General features: G+C 54.5%; 2 protein-coding genes across 15 annotated transcripts in view; one reads left to right on the top strand and one right to left on the bottom strand.

Moving 5' to 3' along the window:
• The window catches only part of ANGPTL2 (angiopoietin like 2), a 34047-nt gene extending 17372 nt beyond the window's left edge, over positions 1-16675 (bottom strand). Inside the window, exons 1-2 of the mRNA XM_068552274.1 lie at positions 16229-16675; positions 2429-3297 (exon numbers count right to left, since the gene is read on the bottom strand). Coding sequence (XP_068408375.1) covers positions 2429-3248 — 820 coding nt within the window. The 5' untranslated portion in view covers positions 3249-3297; positions 16229-16675. The remainder of the gene's footprint in view (positions 1-2428; positions 3298-16228) is intronic.
• RALGPS1 (Ral GEF with PH domain and SH3 binding motif 1) overlaps positions 1-17895 on the top strand; it is a 284245-nt gene that overhangs the window by 171651 nt on the left and 94699 nt on the right. The window lies entirely within an intron of this gene.

Here is a 17895-nt window from a genome sequence, read left to right as displayed (position 1 = left end):
CCCACCTCCGTCCAACTTGTCCCTTCTACTGCAGGCAGACTCAGTCATGCCACCTTAGTAGCTGTAGTGCCTGTAGGCGGGCACTTAGCACCCTGTGGTGTTACCACAGTGACTGCACAGCCCATGATTTTCACTGCATTCCTGATTTCAGGTACTTTGTTATGTTGGTCCCGTAAATTCTCACACCATTCTGGAAATTTTGGCTTTGACAGGTGCTCTCTCTCAGAGAAATCCTTTGTCAGATGTGCTGATTTTAGGGTCTAGAACTGGTGGGCACTGGATAGGTCCCAATGCATTCATGTATCTGCCGTCTCCCCCAGACTAAGTTCCTGGAGGTTAGGACTGTCGTTTTCACAAGCCCCCAAGTCCAGCACTGTGATTGGCAAAGAGTAGGGGCTCAGCTATTGTTGGCTGCCCCACATGATGTATATCACATGCCTGATTGCATTGAGTTTCCACAGCAACCCTGTGATGGTATGACTCTTCTCCCCATTTTATAGAGGAGAAAATTAAGGCTCAGAAGAACTAAATAACTTTCTTATGAGTGACCAGCTAATAAGAGGTAGAGCCTGGGTGCAAACTTAGGTCTTTATTCCTACACTATGTATCCACCAGCTTAGTTCAAGCTCAGGAATGTCCTGGAATTGTTGAGTCAGAAACCAGAGATGCTTAAGCGAGAGGAGATCTGTTGCCTAACTATTGAGGTCAGCTTGCCTCATGTCAGAATTATATCATTCAGCTGAGCCTTCATTTGGTGCCATGGGCACATTTTACCCTCTGGGTGTTCTATCAGGATGTATTAGCACACTCTGCCCTCTCTTTTGGAACTCCCAGTTTAAAATAGACACGTGTACAGATGAACCAGTCATCAGCTGTAGAATGCCAGAGCTAAAAATGGTCTGTTTTTTAAATTTCAATCTCCTGTTTCAAGATGAAGAGACCAAGACCAAAGGAAACTCATAGCTACCATGTATTAAAACTTACCATGGGCCCAGAGCTGTGCTAACCACATGTTGTACAGTATTTCATTGAATCCTCAGGTAGGCACTATTTTAATCCATCTTCTATTGATAGGTGGGGAAACTGAGGCTCTGAGGGGCAAAGTGACTTGCCTAATGTCCCAGAGCTAATCAGTGGGGGAATCAGAATTTGAACCCAGGTCAGTCTGCTCCAGAGCACAAGTCCTCAACCTGCACACCCAGTAGAGGGCTTGGCTGCGAGGAAAGATGCTCTGCCCTGCACCTGGCTACCCCCACAGACCTGCAGACAGCGCCGCCCTTGTCTTTTGCGTGGGCCACCCTCGTGCACTCAGGTTCAGCCTTCTCTGGAATTAGCAAGAAACTGCTCTTCCCAGTACTGGTGGTTATTTTCAGAAGTGTGAAATAAATGTAAAACAGGATAGTTTCAGTAAAAATATCTCGCTGCTTATATAACGAAGTGGTACAAATATCACTGACTTGAAGCAGATACGTGGTTACTTTTTTGCAAAGGCGAACGTAGTCCTCATTACGACAGCCCATTTGTAAGGCACACAAGGTCCTGGATGAATGAGAGACTGAGCTTCAGGAGGCTGGGCTCATGCTCCCCCTAGAGTGAGGATTCCCAGAGTCCTCTGAGCACAGAGGAGTCAGCCCCAGCTTTAAAGTGAAAAGGCCTGAATTCAGACCCAGCCTGAGGATCCTAAGCCTGTGAGCAAGTCACTCATCCTCTCAGTTAACCTTCCATAAGGAGCTGTGGGGGTTAATGATGTAATATACATGAAAGCGCCCGGCGCCAGTATCTGGGTCAAGCTTCAAAACCTACCAGCAGCCCCGTTCCTCCCCCATGATGATATTTTGAGAATTACCATATTTATTTAAGATGAAACATGTATTTAAGAGTGTATAGAATCATCACTGAAAATTCTAGACGCAGCAGACGCTAGGAAACATGTGGGCTTTAGAAAGTACTCCTTCCTCCCCCGCAGCCCCTCCCTACAATGTGTTCATCATACTTCTGCTGTGATAACACTTTCTTTTCCTCTGGTCTGTTGTTTCTTCCGTGAGCATTTACCAAATGCCAGTTCTGTGCCAGGCACAGTGCGAGAGCTTGCAGGAGAGACATCCTACCTGCCAACACAGAGCACCTCTCGCAGAGCCCAGAAGACTCAGGCCTGGGTTTTTTTCCTATCAGAAGCCAGAAAACACTTGTTGTCTTCTGAGATTCCCCTGTTTCCTGGTTCTACCTTGGAGCATCCATCTGAGGAATGTGGTCCCCCTGTCACCCCACCGGCTCCTGCGGCTTGGCCCAAGGGACCGCTGGGGGATTGCGCAAGCCTTTGGCCCGGCTTCAACTTGCCGCGGCTCTTCCCCCGCTTGTGGTCACAGCCAAGGGAAGCCTGGCGCCCGGCTCTGAGGCCCAGATGTTGCAGGTTCCCGGAAGGACTTACCCGACGGCTTGTCTGTGGAGGATGGGAGGCTGGTGAGGGTGGGCATGGTGGGCAGAGGGGGCGGCAGCACCTTCAGGTTCTGGTCGCTCTGGATCTCGTTGGTGGAGATCTGGTTGATGATGCGGTTGTAGGGGGGCGGCTGGTAGAGGCGGGGCGGGGCGGCGGCGGGGGGCGGCTGGGGCGCGGGCCGGGCGGCGGGCACCCGCTGGCAGTGCTCCTCCAGCTGCGCGATGATCTCTGACTGGTTGTGGGCCAGCGTGGCCAGGTGCTGGTACTTGTGCTCCAGGTCCTTGTACTTGCTGGCCAGCTGCAGCATGTCAGCCGTCTGGTTGAGGATCCTGTTCTCCAGCTGGGAGAGCTCGAGCGCATTGTCCCGCTTGCGGATGATCTCGTGCAGGAGCTGCATGTAGAGCTGCGTGACCCGCGAGTTCATGTTGCGGCTTTCCTTGCGCAGCAGCTTCACCTCGCTCACGATGCCGCCGTCCACCTCCACCAGCTGCTGCAGCGTCTCGATCTGCCGCTTCTGCTTGAGCAGCTCGTTGTTGAGCAGCTCCAGCTCCTGCTTGTGCACCCGGTTCTCCAGGAGCACCTCGGGCTCCTTGGAGTTGACGCAGATGGCTCCCGTGACCCGCTGCTGGGGGACGATGAAGGTGTAGGTGCACTTGTCCGAGGACTCGCCGGCCCGCTTGTACCTGTTCAGGTAGATGAACTCGCTGGGCGAGCCCTCCTCTGTGCCCTCAAAGCCCTCCTTCTGGCCCACAGCCGCTCCCAGGGCGGCCAGCAGTCCCAGCCACCAGCACGTCACGCACAGCGGCCTCATGGTCCTTGCAAAGTGGGGGTTCTTCTTTGAGAGCAGAGACTATGAAACCCTGAAAGTAAACAGAAGGGGAGACTCAGTAAGGGTCCTGTCACTGCCAGCGGCCTGTGCCATAGATGAGCTCAGCCTTCTTATCAGGCAGATGTTTCCAAAAACGCAGCTTCAGGAGGCAGCCCTTCCGGGAGCCGCAGAAGGAGACAGGCAGGCCTGGCAGAGGTAGGAAGGAAACAGGACGGGACCGGGCATCTGAAGGCAGCAGGCCGAGGCCCCGCCACTCCTGGAGCCTGAGAACCACACGAGGGCAGCTTGAAGCTGGGAGGGGAGGCAGAGGAAGGGTTGTCCCATCTCCCTCCTCCTCTGCCTCACACTCCTCAGACCATTTAGTCTCCCCCTGGACGTGCCCTTTGTAACACCCATCACAGTTGAGATGAATCTGAATTCTGTGTGATCTCTTCATGGATCTACGCTCCATAAAGGCCGGCGCTGTGTCTGTTTCCATCCTGTATCCCCAGGATGCTGCACTAAGCAAGCTTTCTGCAATATTTGTTAAATGAATGATTTGCTAGACATAGTATGGATGTGTTCAGTTTGTAATGGACAGTGTCAATGGAACGATGTGTCTAGTCACGTGGCTTTGGTCTGTGTGTTAGCCAAGCTACAGAGCCCAAACAGGAGCAAACAACTCTTCTAAATCCAGATATTTCCAGCAGCCAGTAACTGCACGGCCCCCATCCCTGCAACACGATTAAGCCAGGTGGGAGCAGAAAACAGACATGTGTCTCCGGATTTGTTTCAGTTCTATTCTTAGACCACTTGTTCCTTCCCCAGATATCCATTGAACATCTGTGGTATGCCAGACGGTGTGCTGGCTGCTGGAGATGCAGCTGCAAACAGGACAGAGCCAGCCCCTGCCCTCACGGGGCTTACCCATCATTACACAGCCCCTAAGTGCCGTGAGGCAGAAGTAGTGTATGCGGTGGAAGGGTAGAACAGGGAACTGACCTAACCAGAGGGGTCAGGAAAGCTTCTCTGAGAAAGTGACCTTTATGCTGACCCTGGAGTGTTGAGTAGGAGTGAGCCAGGCCAAGAGGGAGGGGACAGGCGTGCATAGATCGCTCCTCTCGCCTACTCAAGGACGTGGCTCCAGGAGCTCTCCCCCAGCTCTCCGGCATGATCACATTTTTTCTACAGTCATGCTGTTATTTCTTTCAACTTAAAGAAAATCCTCTCTTGACCTCACATCCCTTCTCCGGCTACTGTTCCATTTCTGTGCTCCCCTTTTTAGCAAAACCCTCTGAAGAGTTGCCCACACCCACTGTTTCCAGAAAGTCCCTCTCCTCCTATTCTCTCTTGAGCCCGTTCCCATCAGGCCTGGCCCCGTCCCCTCCGTTCCAAGTGTCCTAGACAGGATCGCCAGGGGCCTCACTTGCCAGACCAAGTGGCCAGTTCCTGGTCCTCACTTATACTTTGCCTCTCAGCACCGAGGGACATGGCAGATCACTCCCTCCTTGGACTTCCTTCCCCAAACACCACCCTTTCTTCCTGTCTCACTGGCTGCTCCTCAGTCTCCTTTGCTGGTTCATCACCAGCCCTGTCCTGGGCGGGGAGGGGGCGGTCAGAGCTCAGTCCTCAGACGTCTTCTGTACCTTGGTGATCTCATCCAGTCTAGCCTGGGCCTCACCCTGAGTCCAGACTCATATATCCAACTGCCTCTTCGACATTTCTGCTCAACTACTACTGCTCTACAGCTACTGCGCATCTCAACCGTAACTCATCCAGAAATGAACTCCTGGGGTTCCCCACATCACCATCCCAGTCTGTTCATCCCAGTTTTTCCTGCGTTAGCAAATGGCAACTCTGTTCTTCTGATTGCTCAGGCCAACAAACTTGAAGTCATCCTTGACTCCTTTCTTCCCATCATACCCCACATCTAATTCACCGCCAAATTATAATAGCAATATCCTGGGACTGTTCCCAGGATCCCACTGCTTCTCCCCACCTCCCCTGGTACAGCCCACCTTCACCTCTCGCCTGGACCTGACTGGTCTCCCTGCTCCTGCACTTGCCCATTACAGCATCTCCTCAGCCCAGCAGCCAGAGTGAACCTTGTAAAAAAGTCAAATCAGGTCACTCTTCTACTCAAAATCCTCTGGTGGCTCCTCGTCTTGGAGAAGAAGCTAACGGGTCTCTAAGGCCCCCCGCTCTGGCCCCACTCCCTCCCTGACCTCATCTCGCACTTGCTCCAGCCATGCTGGCTTCCCGGGCGTTCCTCAAGCGCACCGATGGCGCGGGGCCTTTGCACTTGACCTGGCCTAGAACACTCTCGGCCCCTTCCGCGTTGCACACTCCCCCGCCGCTTTCAGGTCTTTGCTGAAATATCACCTTCCCAGTGAGGCCTTCCCTGCTTACTTAAAATTGTGACCTCGCCACCTTCCCCCTCCAGAGTCCTTGTCACCATCAGGCATGTAGTGTCTCCCTTCTGACCCCTGAGAGTGGAAGCTCCGTGAGGGCAGGGGGCTTATCTGTTTTGGTCACTCCTCACCCATGGTGCCTAGCACAGGGCCTGGAATACGTAGGAGCTCAGTGAATATTTGTGGACTGGATGAAAAGACACAGCCACCAACAGTTGCCATGAAGTGGGGAGTGCTACGAAGAGGGGTGTAGCAGGTGGGGCCGGGGAGCCCCAGGCAAGTGACTGCCTGAGGGTGTGGGTGTGTGTTACATTTATTACTACCATCCCTAACATCCACTTAGTGCCCACTGTGTACCTGACCCTGCACTCAACATTTTGCAAGGGTTTTCTACTTTATTCTCACAATGGCTTCTTGGTAGATACTGTTGTTATTTCCGTTTTAGTTTTTTGTTGTTGTTATTTGTTTTTTGTTTGTTTGGCCGCCACACGCAGCATGCGGGATGTTAGTTCCCCGACCAGGGATCAAACCCGCACCGCCTGCAGTGGAAGCACAGAGCCTTAACCACTGGACCGCCAGGGAGGTCCCTCCATTTTGCAGATGAGGAAACTGAGACTCAGCGAGGCTAAGTGACTTGCCTAAAATCACACAGCTAGAAGGTGGCAGAACCAGGACTCAGCCCTGGCCTGATGTACTCAAACCTTCAAACTCTTAATGACTACACAGAAATGTTCTTAATCTGGTTTCTAGTAATAAAGTATTAGCATCATGACTTTCTGTTTTCACATTAATTTACCCTAAAATAACAACCATGACACAGAACCTGAAGGTTTTGTCTTCCCCAGACCCCTCTGGGGGCTTTTCTGGTGGGCAGCCTGGACAGCAGGAAGTTACAAAACAGACCCCGTGCTCTCCAGGGCCATGCTGAGCTGCTTTCCACTTTCAGAAAGCCCCGGCTTGGTTCCGAAGGCCAGCTCAGGCCTTTCAGGCCAGGCAGAGAAAGGTGCTTGGAGCCTCTGGTTTGGGTTGGACTATGAGGTTAGGGCTGCAGTGACGTTAGTGTAAATGACGCTGAGTTTATGAGCGTTTGCCTAGTTTCCAAAGCACTTTAGCTGCTCCTGTGCCAGCGGCCACACCCAACCCACACCAATGGGGAGGAGCTGCCCTCCTAGCCTAGGCGGGCCTGCCGGCGCTGCCTTCCCACAGGCCGCTCACCTGCCTCTCCATGCTGCTGTGATGCTGATTGCGGATGCCAGCGAGGGCTCCACCTTGGCCAAGTAAACGCCACAGGACCAGGAAGGCAACTTGGCTTCAGGCCTCGAGACCTGACATGGTGGCACTGTTTACCACTGAGTTCTGTCCCCTCCCAAGTGTGGGTTCTCACAGCTTCCCAGGCAAAGTTCTGTGCCCTTGGGCTTGAGATCCTGAAGGTTGAGCCTCTTCTGTGAAGTGGGGTGATCCAACCCACCTTGCACAATAGCTAAGGACTGTGGAAGTGCTTCCAAAACCAGAGGTGGGGATGGCATGATAGCAGCATGAGAGCGCCAGCAAAGCCGACTGGCAGCGAGGAGTGCTGACCGCACTCCGCACTGTGTCCAGCATGTGTACCATCTCCTTGATCCTACCATCCCCCCCGAGGAGATACCAGGACTAACTGTCCCATTTGACAGCCGAGAGCCTCGTTCCATGTCACAGAGCTGGGCCTGCCCAGGAGTTCTGTCTAGCCTCACCTCCCACCCTGAAGGAATCCGCTGGTTGGACTGGTCCTGGCTGTCATGGGGTCCCTAGCATCTCACACAGCGCTGGGCACAGAGCGGGGAGGCACCACACGTGCAAACGCAGTCAGAAACTGTGCAGTCTTTAAAGAGCATTTCTTGTAGCTGTTCAATTAAAAAGAGAACGAAACTTGACGGTTAACACTCGTACAGCTTTTTAGGTTCACGAGGCCCTATACATACACATTATCTATGTAATCACCACGACCTTCAGAGCCGGTTAGTAGTACTATGCCCATTTTGAGGGTGAGGAAACTGAAGCTCAAGAGGGTGTCAGGTAACTTGCTCAAGGTTGCATTGCTGCTGGTGGGACCAGTCATGAAGCCGCACGATTTTGGGTCTTACTGTCAATTTCTGTGGGGTCTGGGCTTGGCGGGAGTGACTTGGAGCCAATCGGGTTACAAGAAGGAAGGGAAGGAACAGGGCACTGTGCTAGGTGCCTGACATACACTGTCCCAGGGAATCCAGCAAGGTTGGTATTCCCCCCAGTTTATAAATGGGGGCACCAAAGCCCAGACAGGCTAAGTGACTTGCCCAGGAGCACATGGCAGACGAGAGCCAGAGCTGACTCAGCCTAGAACTGGGGTCAGCCTGACACCAAGGGCTGTGCTCTTTGTGCTGCCCTTGGCCTTGGAGTAATTTATTTTCCTTAAAGGTTCCAACCCCCCTCCTCAGTTTTTTGCAAGTTTGGCAGTTCTTAATGGACAGTAATGAGTTTGTTTACTTTTGCTCTCTTGATATTTATTCAACTAATTGCATCCCAGGAGAAATAACTCCCCAGCATTCCAGCCATCTTAGGCCTGGAGAAGAACTCAACTCCCATCAAAGAGATGCTCCTCAGTTTCTTCCTATGACCAACAAAGAAAAGCAAATCCAACTGTTTTCCTTGGCTTCAAAGTGAAAATAAAAATGATTCTTGAAATTGCTTTTCCACATTGTATTGTGAGGAGTTTCCATTATGCACGGGTTTCCCTCCCCACAACTGGGGCTGGTGCGACTGAGCCACGTGACGGGCTCTGCACACTGGGAGGCCACCTCCCCAGGGTCTGGGTCCCACCCAGCCTCCGGTGGGCAGCTCTAGGTGTCCCTGTTTGGCCTGCGGTGGTGGGACCCCACACCGCGTGTCCATGTCCCTCTCAGCACCGCAGCCCAGGTGAGGGGCCACTTTGTGGGAAGAATCGTTTTCATAAGACAGAGCTGTGTGTCCTGCCCTGTGGCAGAAGCTGCTTTCCTGGGGTCATCTTGTGAGTTCTCACCCCAAAGGGTAGGAATAAGAAAATTTCAAATACTGAAAAAAATAGTAACTACAACCATTTATCACCATGACCCAAGCACTTTATAAACATTATCTCACTTCATCCTCCCAACAGCCCTGGGAGGGAAGCTGTTATTTCAGGGTTGCCGTGCATGGTGGCCCAGGTTGTGCACTATGCAACCCTAGGGAGCACAAGTCACATTCATAGTCTTTGTAGTTTTGTATATTTAAATCACAGCAATATTCTAATTCCCTCAAAGATGCTTTTAAGGCTAACGGCAGAGCTGACAATTGTCCCCATTGCAGGTGAGCAAACTATTGAGATTCAAAGTCCATGAGTCATTTTGCCCAAAGTCACCAGCTTAACTAAGTAGCAGTTGGTAACAGAACCCCAAGATATATACCATGCTGCATGTATGGAAGTGACAGGAAAACTCAAAGGAGATTGTTCTCTGACAACTGCCCCCACTCCAAAGCAGGGGGAGAACAGGAGAGCTCTTGTGACCCCCGGGGCTGCTGACCCTGAATTAAATCCAGCTCTCAGGATGGTGTTTCATCATTAGTCCACGTTGTAGTCCTGTCTGGGGGCTCACAGAACCCATCCCTCCCTCCCCAGCCAGCCCTGCCCCATCATTCTGTGATCACAGATGAAAGCCAGGTATGAGTCCAGGCCAGAGGCACTGCAGGAGGCCTGAGAAGTGGGCCCCTTTCAAGGCAGCAAGGGAATCTGGAACTGCCCCCTGTTCCCGGTGTGCCTGGCGGGCCCCTGACAGGAAGCTAGGAACTTGAGCTGTGCTTGAGTGAGTTTGATGGACCCGAGCATGAATCATGATGTTAAACCAACATCAGGACAGAAAGAAAAAATCAAAACTTTGAAGTTGGCAAACAGTTTTTCCCGCCAAAGCTGGTTGAGATGTATGATGTGCCAGTTAGGTAGTACCAAACCAATTGGTAATCCAGGATAAGGGAGGGATCCAGATAAAGGAAAATTCCAGAAGAAATGGCCCTAGAGGGCCCAGCTGACCACATGACCAATAGGATAGATAATAACAGCTATCATTTGTTTGTTGTGAACTTACTGTGTGCTCAGCCATGCTCTATCTCATTGGCGCTTACAACCCTATGAATAGGGGACCATGCACGCTGGTTGGCCCCAGTTAAGACCTATTATCTTATTAATTATTGATAGCACCCTGTTTTATTCTCAAAAGTGTCCTGATTGGGTAACAAACTATTTGGTCTCCTTACCTAGGAGAAAGGTATTATTATCTGTATTTGCAGTAGAGGAAACCCAGGTCCAGAAAGGTTAGGTCACTTGCCTAAGGTCCCTTGGAGTAAATATCGGGACTGGGATTCAGCTGTCGACTGCAAGGTCCATGTCCTCACCTCCATCAAGATCGTCTCTCCAACCAGTATGAGTAAAAGGTGCCTGTCTGTTTGCTTAATGGCCCAGATGCAGATTACTGCTTAGTCACTCTTGACTGACAAAGTAGAAATAGCTTTCAGGTCTGCACAAGGGTGAGTCTTGTTGGATGTTAGAAACAGTTCTTGATTACCCAAGTGGTGAGGCCCCAAAATGGGCATCTAGGATGAGCAGTGGTGTCCTCACCTTAGCAACCCTGGAGAAGGAACTGTGCATCACTTGTCCTGGTGGTTCGCCGCCAGCCTGGAGGCCAGGGAGGGAATAGCCACATCTCCAACTGCCATCCCTTCCCAGCCTAGGATTCTGGGAATCATCCCCACCAAAAGTCAGTGTGGGTACCCAGGGAGTCTGGAGCTGATTCGCAGACCCTGCCAGTTCAACTCTAATAAGACCTTCGAAGGAGCCGTTTGTCCAGCCAGCCAGCCTTCCATCCACTTAGCCTTCCCAGCCAGCCCGCCATTGTGTATTGCTGCATCCTGGGTCCAGCCCTGTCGTGGGTGCTGGGAACACAGGCGTGAGAGCCAGAGAAGCAGGTAGGTAGGATCAGATGGATTTGCCTGGAAGAGAGGCAGTGGAGGGTCGAATCTGCCTGATGCTCCTGCCACTGGTGTGTTGCTGGCTCCAGGGCAGGGCTGAGTTCGTGGAGGAGGCGGGTTGTGGTCATACTGTGAGATCATGGGGCAAGAGGGGATGTGGTTAGGCGGCGGGAGCTGGTTGCCTTTGCCAGGGGGACAAGGGTGCTGCTGTTCCTTTTCCACGGTACGTAATTTGGGAACCATTTTGAGGTGGTCCCAAAGCCTGCGCACTGAGCCCTCTGTGCCAGGAGCCTCAGCCAACAGAGCAGAGGCAGGAGAGTCTGCAGAAGCCATTTCAGAGCCCGGCCCCTGAGTTGGCTGCTGCATTTCCGGCAGCGCCTCGTGTGCTCTGGAGCCCTGGAACTGGGGGAGCCTCAGACGGGAGAGAACAGCTAGGGACTGGGTGGACAGCACTGGCCCAGGGCAGCTTTCTGGGGAATCCGGACTTGCCTGGAGCTGCTCTTCTGAGCCAGGCTGAGTGGTTGGCACCATGGCCACCTCGGCCTGTTGGCAGGGCTTATCCCCTGAGCGCTGGCACAACCACTTTGTGCCTACCTCACTGATCCCAGCTATTCTGTAAGGCAGGGGCTTTGATTATCCCCATTTCACAGATGAAGAAACAGAGGTAAGGATGAAGTCTTGCCCAGGCCTCAGAGCTACCAAGTGGTGGAGCTAGGCTTGGAACCAGGTTTGTGGACTCCATAGCCAGCTTTCTTACCGACACAGTCCTTCCTGGCCTCCCTGCCCTCAGCCGCTCTCTCCCCTGCACTCTGCACTGCCTGCAGCTCCAGGCCTATCTCTCTCAAACACACATCTGGTCTTGCCAGTGTCCTGCTGAAAGACAGAGCCTGTGTTGTCATGCCTCCCTGCGTCTGCACGTGCTGTTCTTTTTGCCTCGGCACCTTCCCTGTGTCCTGCCTGATGCACGCCTGCCTTCCTTGCTAAGTTGACCTTCTCAGTGAAGCTGGCCGTTCACAGGGAGGGCCCCCTCCCTCCTCCAGCTCCCAGAAGCAGCTGGGGCTGCTTCCGTCACAGCCCCCAAGATAACAGCATGTCTGGTTCTCTACCCCAGACTGCAAGCTTCTTAAAAGCGGGGTCAGGGTGGTTCCCCCTCTGAATACCCAATAGCCAGGATGGCACCTGGGTTACTAAATAGGAATTCAAGGACTTCATCCATTGAACATATTTCCTGAGCATTTCCTCTGTGCCAGCCACTGTGCTGGGGGCTGGAGATAGAGCAGGAGCAAGGTAGGTGCCTGCCCTCCAGGGGCCACAGTCTCTGGGTCTGAGGCTCCCTCCCTCCCTCCTTCCTTCCCTCCATCTTTCATTCATTCAGATCCCTTCTCTCCCTGTCCCTAGTGGGTACTGGGGGTCCAGCAGTGACTGAGAGATGCCACCTTTCCCTCATGGGGGCTGGGGTGGGTCCATCTGGGGCAGGACTTTGGTCGTTCCTGGAGCTGGGTGGGACCTCAGGCATCTCTCAGAGATAAGAACAGAGTTCATTCTGGGCTTTACTGAGGTGGTCTTGGGCATGCCTTTCTGGAGGACTAGGCAGCAGCGGGAGGCCGAGGCTCTGGGGCTGCTGGCCCCAAGACAGGCTGGTTTCACCAGAGAATCGACCTAACACAATAGCTTGATTGTGAGAGGCCTGGCTCCCCCCACCCAGCATGTTAACATGTCTGTGATCAGAATGTGTCTTAAAACTGATGTGTACGTGGAACGGGACATTGTAACATTTTCACTCTCCTCCCAAGGCTGTTATTAAGTCAGTCATACAGCTCATGGTCGTTGTGTGGGAATGTGGTTTTGTCATAGAGACTACCCTCAGAATGAGGTTCTGATGTGACCCATCTATCACCACAAACTCCTAGCTGCCAGTGGCTGAATAACCCTTCTATTTGGGGTGTTTCATATAAATTCGCAGAAAAGAAATGCTATTCAATGGATTGATTCATTCTTGAGATTCCCGCAGTGTGTTCGTTCGTCCAGGATGGCAGTGGGCTGGGGTGGAATGGGCCCAGATCTGGGCTTGGATCCTTGCTTTTTGGCCCGCTAGTGGAGAGACCTTGGCAGAGGTGCCGCACCCGCTGACACTCAGTTCCCTCTTCGGTAAAATGGGGACAGCGCCACGCATCTCACAGTTCCCTCTTAGCGCCACACGCCTCCTCCTTACAGGTCTCCCACTGTTGTGCGTTTGTGTGATTATTAGATTCACCTTCTCCCTCTTCCCACTGGGCTGTGGGCGTCGTGAAGCAGAGCGCCTCCCCATCTGACTGCTGTCAGTTGAGACCAGTTTGGACAGAGTGGGCTGTGACTCAAGAGAGAGGCCAGAAGCTGAATGTACTTGCCGTGGGCGGGGCTGCTGCCTGTTCTGTTTGTTCTGCTGTAGCTGCCAGTTGTGGCTCTTGGATCTCTTCTCCGGAATTGCTCAAGTGTGGCCGGTGTAGGCCTTGAAGACCTGAGCTCAGGTTCTGCAGCCCTTGGAGTCTCCAAGTTAGGAACGTGGGAAACACACCAGTGGTATCTCAGGCACATAGATGACTGCTGGCCCGAGGCTCTGCCCCACTGAGCTGGTGCAGAGTTCCATGGAGCTGCCGGTGGTGGTGGGGGTGGGGGGGTGGGGGGGGCGGCGCAGCAGCACAGAGCACCAGCTGCGCAGGGTTCTGAGCTAAGACAGCCTGGCTTGGAACCCCGTTCCACCTCTCATTGACTGTGCTACCGCAGGCGTGCTGTGTAGCTGTGCTGAGGCTTGGTTGTAAGAGGGGTGGCGATGAGGCCTGTACTGTCTCAGAGGTAGGCTCCTATGACATAAGCAGGTAAGCACGTGGCTTTCAGATGGGATGGTGCAGCGTCTCTAGGACACCAACCGTAATAGACTTGACAGCGAGACACCTTGAACAGGGCGGTGGAGTGAGGCAGGGAAAGGCGTGGACTTCGGAGCCATACTGACCAGGGTCCACATCCCACAGAATCACCAACGGTGTGACCTTGGGCAGGTGGCTTAACTTCTCTGAGCCTTTGTTTCCTCATCTGTAAAATGTGATGCTAAAACTGGAACCTACCTCCTAAGGTTGTAGCGAGGATGAAATGAGATACTGCATGTGCCTTACTTAGCCCAGTGGTACTTAATAAATCATTGTGTGATGGAGGAGTGGATGGAGAAATGGCTTAGTTGCTCTGCCCGTGAAAGTGCAGGAATACCGTGCAGTCCCTTCCTGGGCCATGTGCTTCACACATTTTTGTCTGCCTTTACTGAGTAATAATTAAGCTAATTTGTGTTAGGCAGGCCTGTGAGGTCAGGGTCTCTACTTGGCCCGGGCTGCCCAGAGAGCATAGTGAGCCACCGTGGTTCCCGGGTGGAGCCAGGAAACCTGCAGCTTCCGCAGCCCCAGAGGCCTTGTGCTAGAGAAGCATATATTTAATGTCAGCCTTTCCAAATGCTTCCAAGAGTTCAGGGACCTCTGGGGCCACAGGAGAGAAGCTACTGTCCGGGGCTAAGATGCATCAGTGTTGGCTGGTGTGAAATCCACCAGACTTGGCCATCTATCTTGTGGCCAGACTTGGGTGACGGGGGTGGAGTTTGGGGGAGGGGTCCCTGCCTCACCCTCTGCAACCCCAGGGCAGGCCTGGCATTGGTCCTCCCGCTTTGTGGACCTCCTGCAGCACGGTGGTAGCTCGCTTTCCTCCCTGCTGGTTCTGGTGAGCGGACCAGCACGCAGGGGAGTAGTGCTGTGTGAGGGGTAGGACGTTCTTACTGTAAGGCTGGTATCAGATGCACCCGAGGTCCTTTTGTCGGTGCATCTGCACTCCTCCTTCGTGTGGACTTCTAGGATCTGGATGTGCTGCAGTTGCCTCAGACATAAAGCCCCCCTCCTCGGGCTCCTGGGAGGATCCCCAGCGTGGGTGGCAGTAGTGGTCATAGCACTGGCTCAGCCTGGTGGGATTTCCTGACAACCCCAGCAGAATGTATCGAGGATAGAGAGAGAATCTGGGTCTCTGCTCTTCTCTCCCTGCAATTCTGATTGTTATGGCTCATAATACTCAGTGACTAATGTTTTCTGAGGCTTTGCCACACACCAGGTACCATGCTAAGGCCTTCCCAGTCACGATCCCATGCACTCCTCCTAGAAAGCAATGGAGCGTGGTTCAGAGTGCTGGGTTCAAGTGCTGGTGCTGGCATTTACTAACCATGTGGCCTTGGGCACAACACTTAACCTCTGTGCCTCAGTTTCCTCACCTGTGAAATGGTGATGACTAACAGTACCCGTGTTATAGGGTGGTTGTGAGGACTCTACCTGTTGGTAAGTGCAATGTAAGTGTTAGTTGTTACCAAGAGATGGGCATTACTGTTATCCCATTTTACAGATAAGGAAACTGAGGCTTAGAGAGGCTAAATGATCTGCAAGGGTCACTTAGCTCATAAGTAGAAGAGCTAGGATTTGAGCCTAGCTTGTGAGCACTACCTCACTCTGTCTCAATTTGGAAAAATACATGTGGGGAGCATTTGGCCAGCTTCAGAAGTGGCATTCTCAACTTTCCTCAGAGCCCCGGTGAAAGGGGATCCTTTTCTGAGTAACCGAACTGCCCTCTGGGAGCTCTCATAATCCCACAGCAGAGGCAATAGCTGACCCGTGACACACATATCACAGGAGGAGAAGGGAGGGATCAGCGAAGAATTTCTGTTTGGAAATGTTATCTAACGAGCGCTTTCAAGGGACTCAGAATGCAGAGCCTGCACCGTCCCCCTGCCGGGTGCCGGGGAAGCCTCGTCTTCCCCTGTGTCCTGGCCAGGCCACGTACAGCCTGCTGGAGACCTGGGGCTCCGTCCCGTCCCATCCCGTCCCGTCCTGTGCGAGGAGGGACCAGACGTCCTTGGACCCGCCGGGAAACCAGGGCAGCGCTGTGCCCTGAGTCACAGCGGCAGGAACCTCTGGCTGATGTGTCCCTCCCGTCTCTGGACCCCTCCGCTTCTCTCCTCCCCGGCTGAGGGCATGAGCAGAGGCTGCTCAGCTCCAGGGAACTTTCTGAACGAGGGCTCCGGGCTCTCGCAGGACAGCGTTTGCTTTTGCTTTTGCCTCAGCAGAGTCTCCAGCCAGGGTGCATAGGAACCCAAAACTGAAAAACAGCTTCCGGAGTCCTCGGGCTAGCCCTGTGTCCGTGACTCCATCGGCCCGCTGGCCCCTCAAGGGCAACCATCCACACAAGCTCACGCTCGCTCGCGCACACACCCCGGCTGTGGAGCCCTGCCCAGGAGCCGCCTACCTTCACCCCAAAGGCTCTTTGTCTGAAGGAGAGTGGGGCTTACTGATGGAGCCCTCGAAACCCCAGCCATGACCTCACGCCCCCGGAACGCCACCCTCTGCCCAGGTGTCCACAGGTCCAGTCCCAGCAGATGCCTTGTTTGGCTCCAAGCGAAAGCAGGAGGGCCCAGCTGCGAGCATCCCCTTCCCTGGCTGGAGGGGTCAGGGTTCTTGAACCCAGAGACCCGGAGCCAGCTGCTGCCTCTTGCCCCCGTCCCTCGGTGCCACAGAGTCGGGCTCTTACCTCTTCCCTCCTGCCTGGCTCCCGGGGCAGCCTCTCACATGCTTCACCTCGGCCGTCAGCGGGGCAGCCTGGCCATGGCCTCCCTGAGTCGCAGGCTGGACCGGCCGCAGAGCAGCCCTGCCTCACTGGCCTCCGCTCGCTCCGCTCTGCCTCCACAGCGGGGCTCCGGCCGGGGATGGGGCGGGGGCTGGCCCGGGGTCCCGCCGGGTGGCTCACAACCTGCCTTCTCTCGCGGGGGCTGGCAGCTGCCCCAGTGCCATGCTCTGCAGGTCCGGAGCTCAGGCGGCACTGCTCAGGGCGCAGGGTCCATCCTCAGGCCGTCTGCAGCAGCCTCATTTGAACTCCCAACTCCTTTGTGGAGCCTTTACATGCTGCCGGAGGAAACTGTGAGCACAGCCTGACCCTGGTTGGCTGCAGGCACTTCTCTCCACCCACCAGTGCAAGAGGATCCCCCAGGCCCCAGAAAGGCTCAGGGCCTCCCCTCAGCCCCAGACAGAGGCGGGCCGCCCGGTGATGTCACACTAGCTCCGGCCCCAGCTGGCCTGGCCCCTCCCGCCCCAGCCTGCTTTGGCGGCCTTGGCGGGCCCCCTCCTTCCTTGGCACGAGCAGCCGGGCCAGCTCTGCTCCCTGGCCCAACGGCTCCCAAAAGCCCGGGCAGCCCCGGGTGCGCTCTGCCGAGGCGGAGAGCCGCCCCTCTGACTCAGGTAATGGGTTTAGATCCGCCCCAGCTGTGCAGGCAGCGGGATGGCATGTGGGCTGCAGGGAGCCGGGTCCTCCCCTGGATCGCTGCCTCTTCCGGGCCGGCCCCGCAGAGTCCCAGGTGGGCAGGCAGGGCAGCCCCGCACAGACGGCCTCTCCCCGTCAGCCGCCCTTCTTGGAGGCTTCACTCTCGCCTCTAGACCCTGGGGTGGGGGGAGCCCCAGGCTGTCTGCACAGCAGCCAGCAGGATCTGGGCTGTGAAGTTAGGGAGAAGCAGTGGCTTGGGACAGTGGAAGTACCACCGGCTGGGGTGGGGGCGGCGCTGGGGAAATGCTCCGTCACTTCCCACCTGAGGGGCCTTGATTGAGTCACTGCATCTCTCCGGGCATCCCTCTCATGCATCAGTAAATGAGCTGAAGCAAGTAATCTGCCTCCAAGGGCCGCGGCGAGGATTCTATGAGGTCATGCAGGAAAGGCCTTGGCGTAGGGCGAGGAGGCCTTAGTGGACTGAACTCAGGACTCTGGCGTCCAGCAGGCCAGGGCTCATGCTCCCAGAACTTCCGCTGGGACCTCCCGTCTGGCTCTTCGAGGAACACATGATGGGAGTCCATCGGCACCCTCAGCACAGAGCCTGCCCCCGAGACGGAGCTCATGAACGTTTGTGGAGTCAGAGCAAGAGAGGAGACAGCACTGGACCCCACGCAGCGAGCGGCCCTACAGGCTCATCGGCACAGGCGGGGGGGACGGGCCTGCTGAGTGGGAGGAGGCGAGTCCTGGGAAGGAGCAGCCAGGGCAGGTTTGTCCTCTGCCTGGACAGCAGCCTTGTGCAGTGTTGGTGGTAACTCTTCTTCCCCTTTTAAAACATTTTTAGTGATGATGGTGGTGGTGATGACGATGTTTGGGTACAGATTGGGAGAGAAACTTTAGTGGGGTTCTCCGCACCGCTAGGCACAGTGTATCACGTTCCT

Source organism: Eschrichtius robustus, chromosome 10, assembly GCF_028021215.1.
Source record: "Eschrichtius robustus isolate mEscRob2 chromosome 10, mEscRob2.pri, whole genome shotgun sequence".
Classification (NCBI taxonomy): Eukaryota; Metazoa; Chordata; class Mammalia; order Artiodactyla; family Eschrichtiidae; genus Eschrichtius; species Eschrichtius robustus.
The sequence above is the reverse complement of the archived record's forward strand: the minus strand, read 5'-3'. Positions and strand labels throughout refer to the sequence as shown.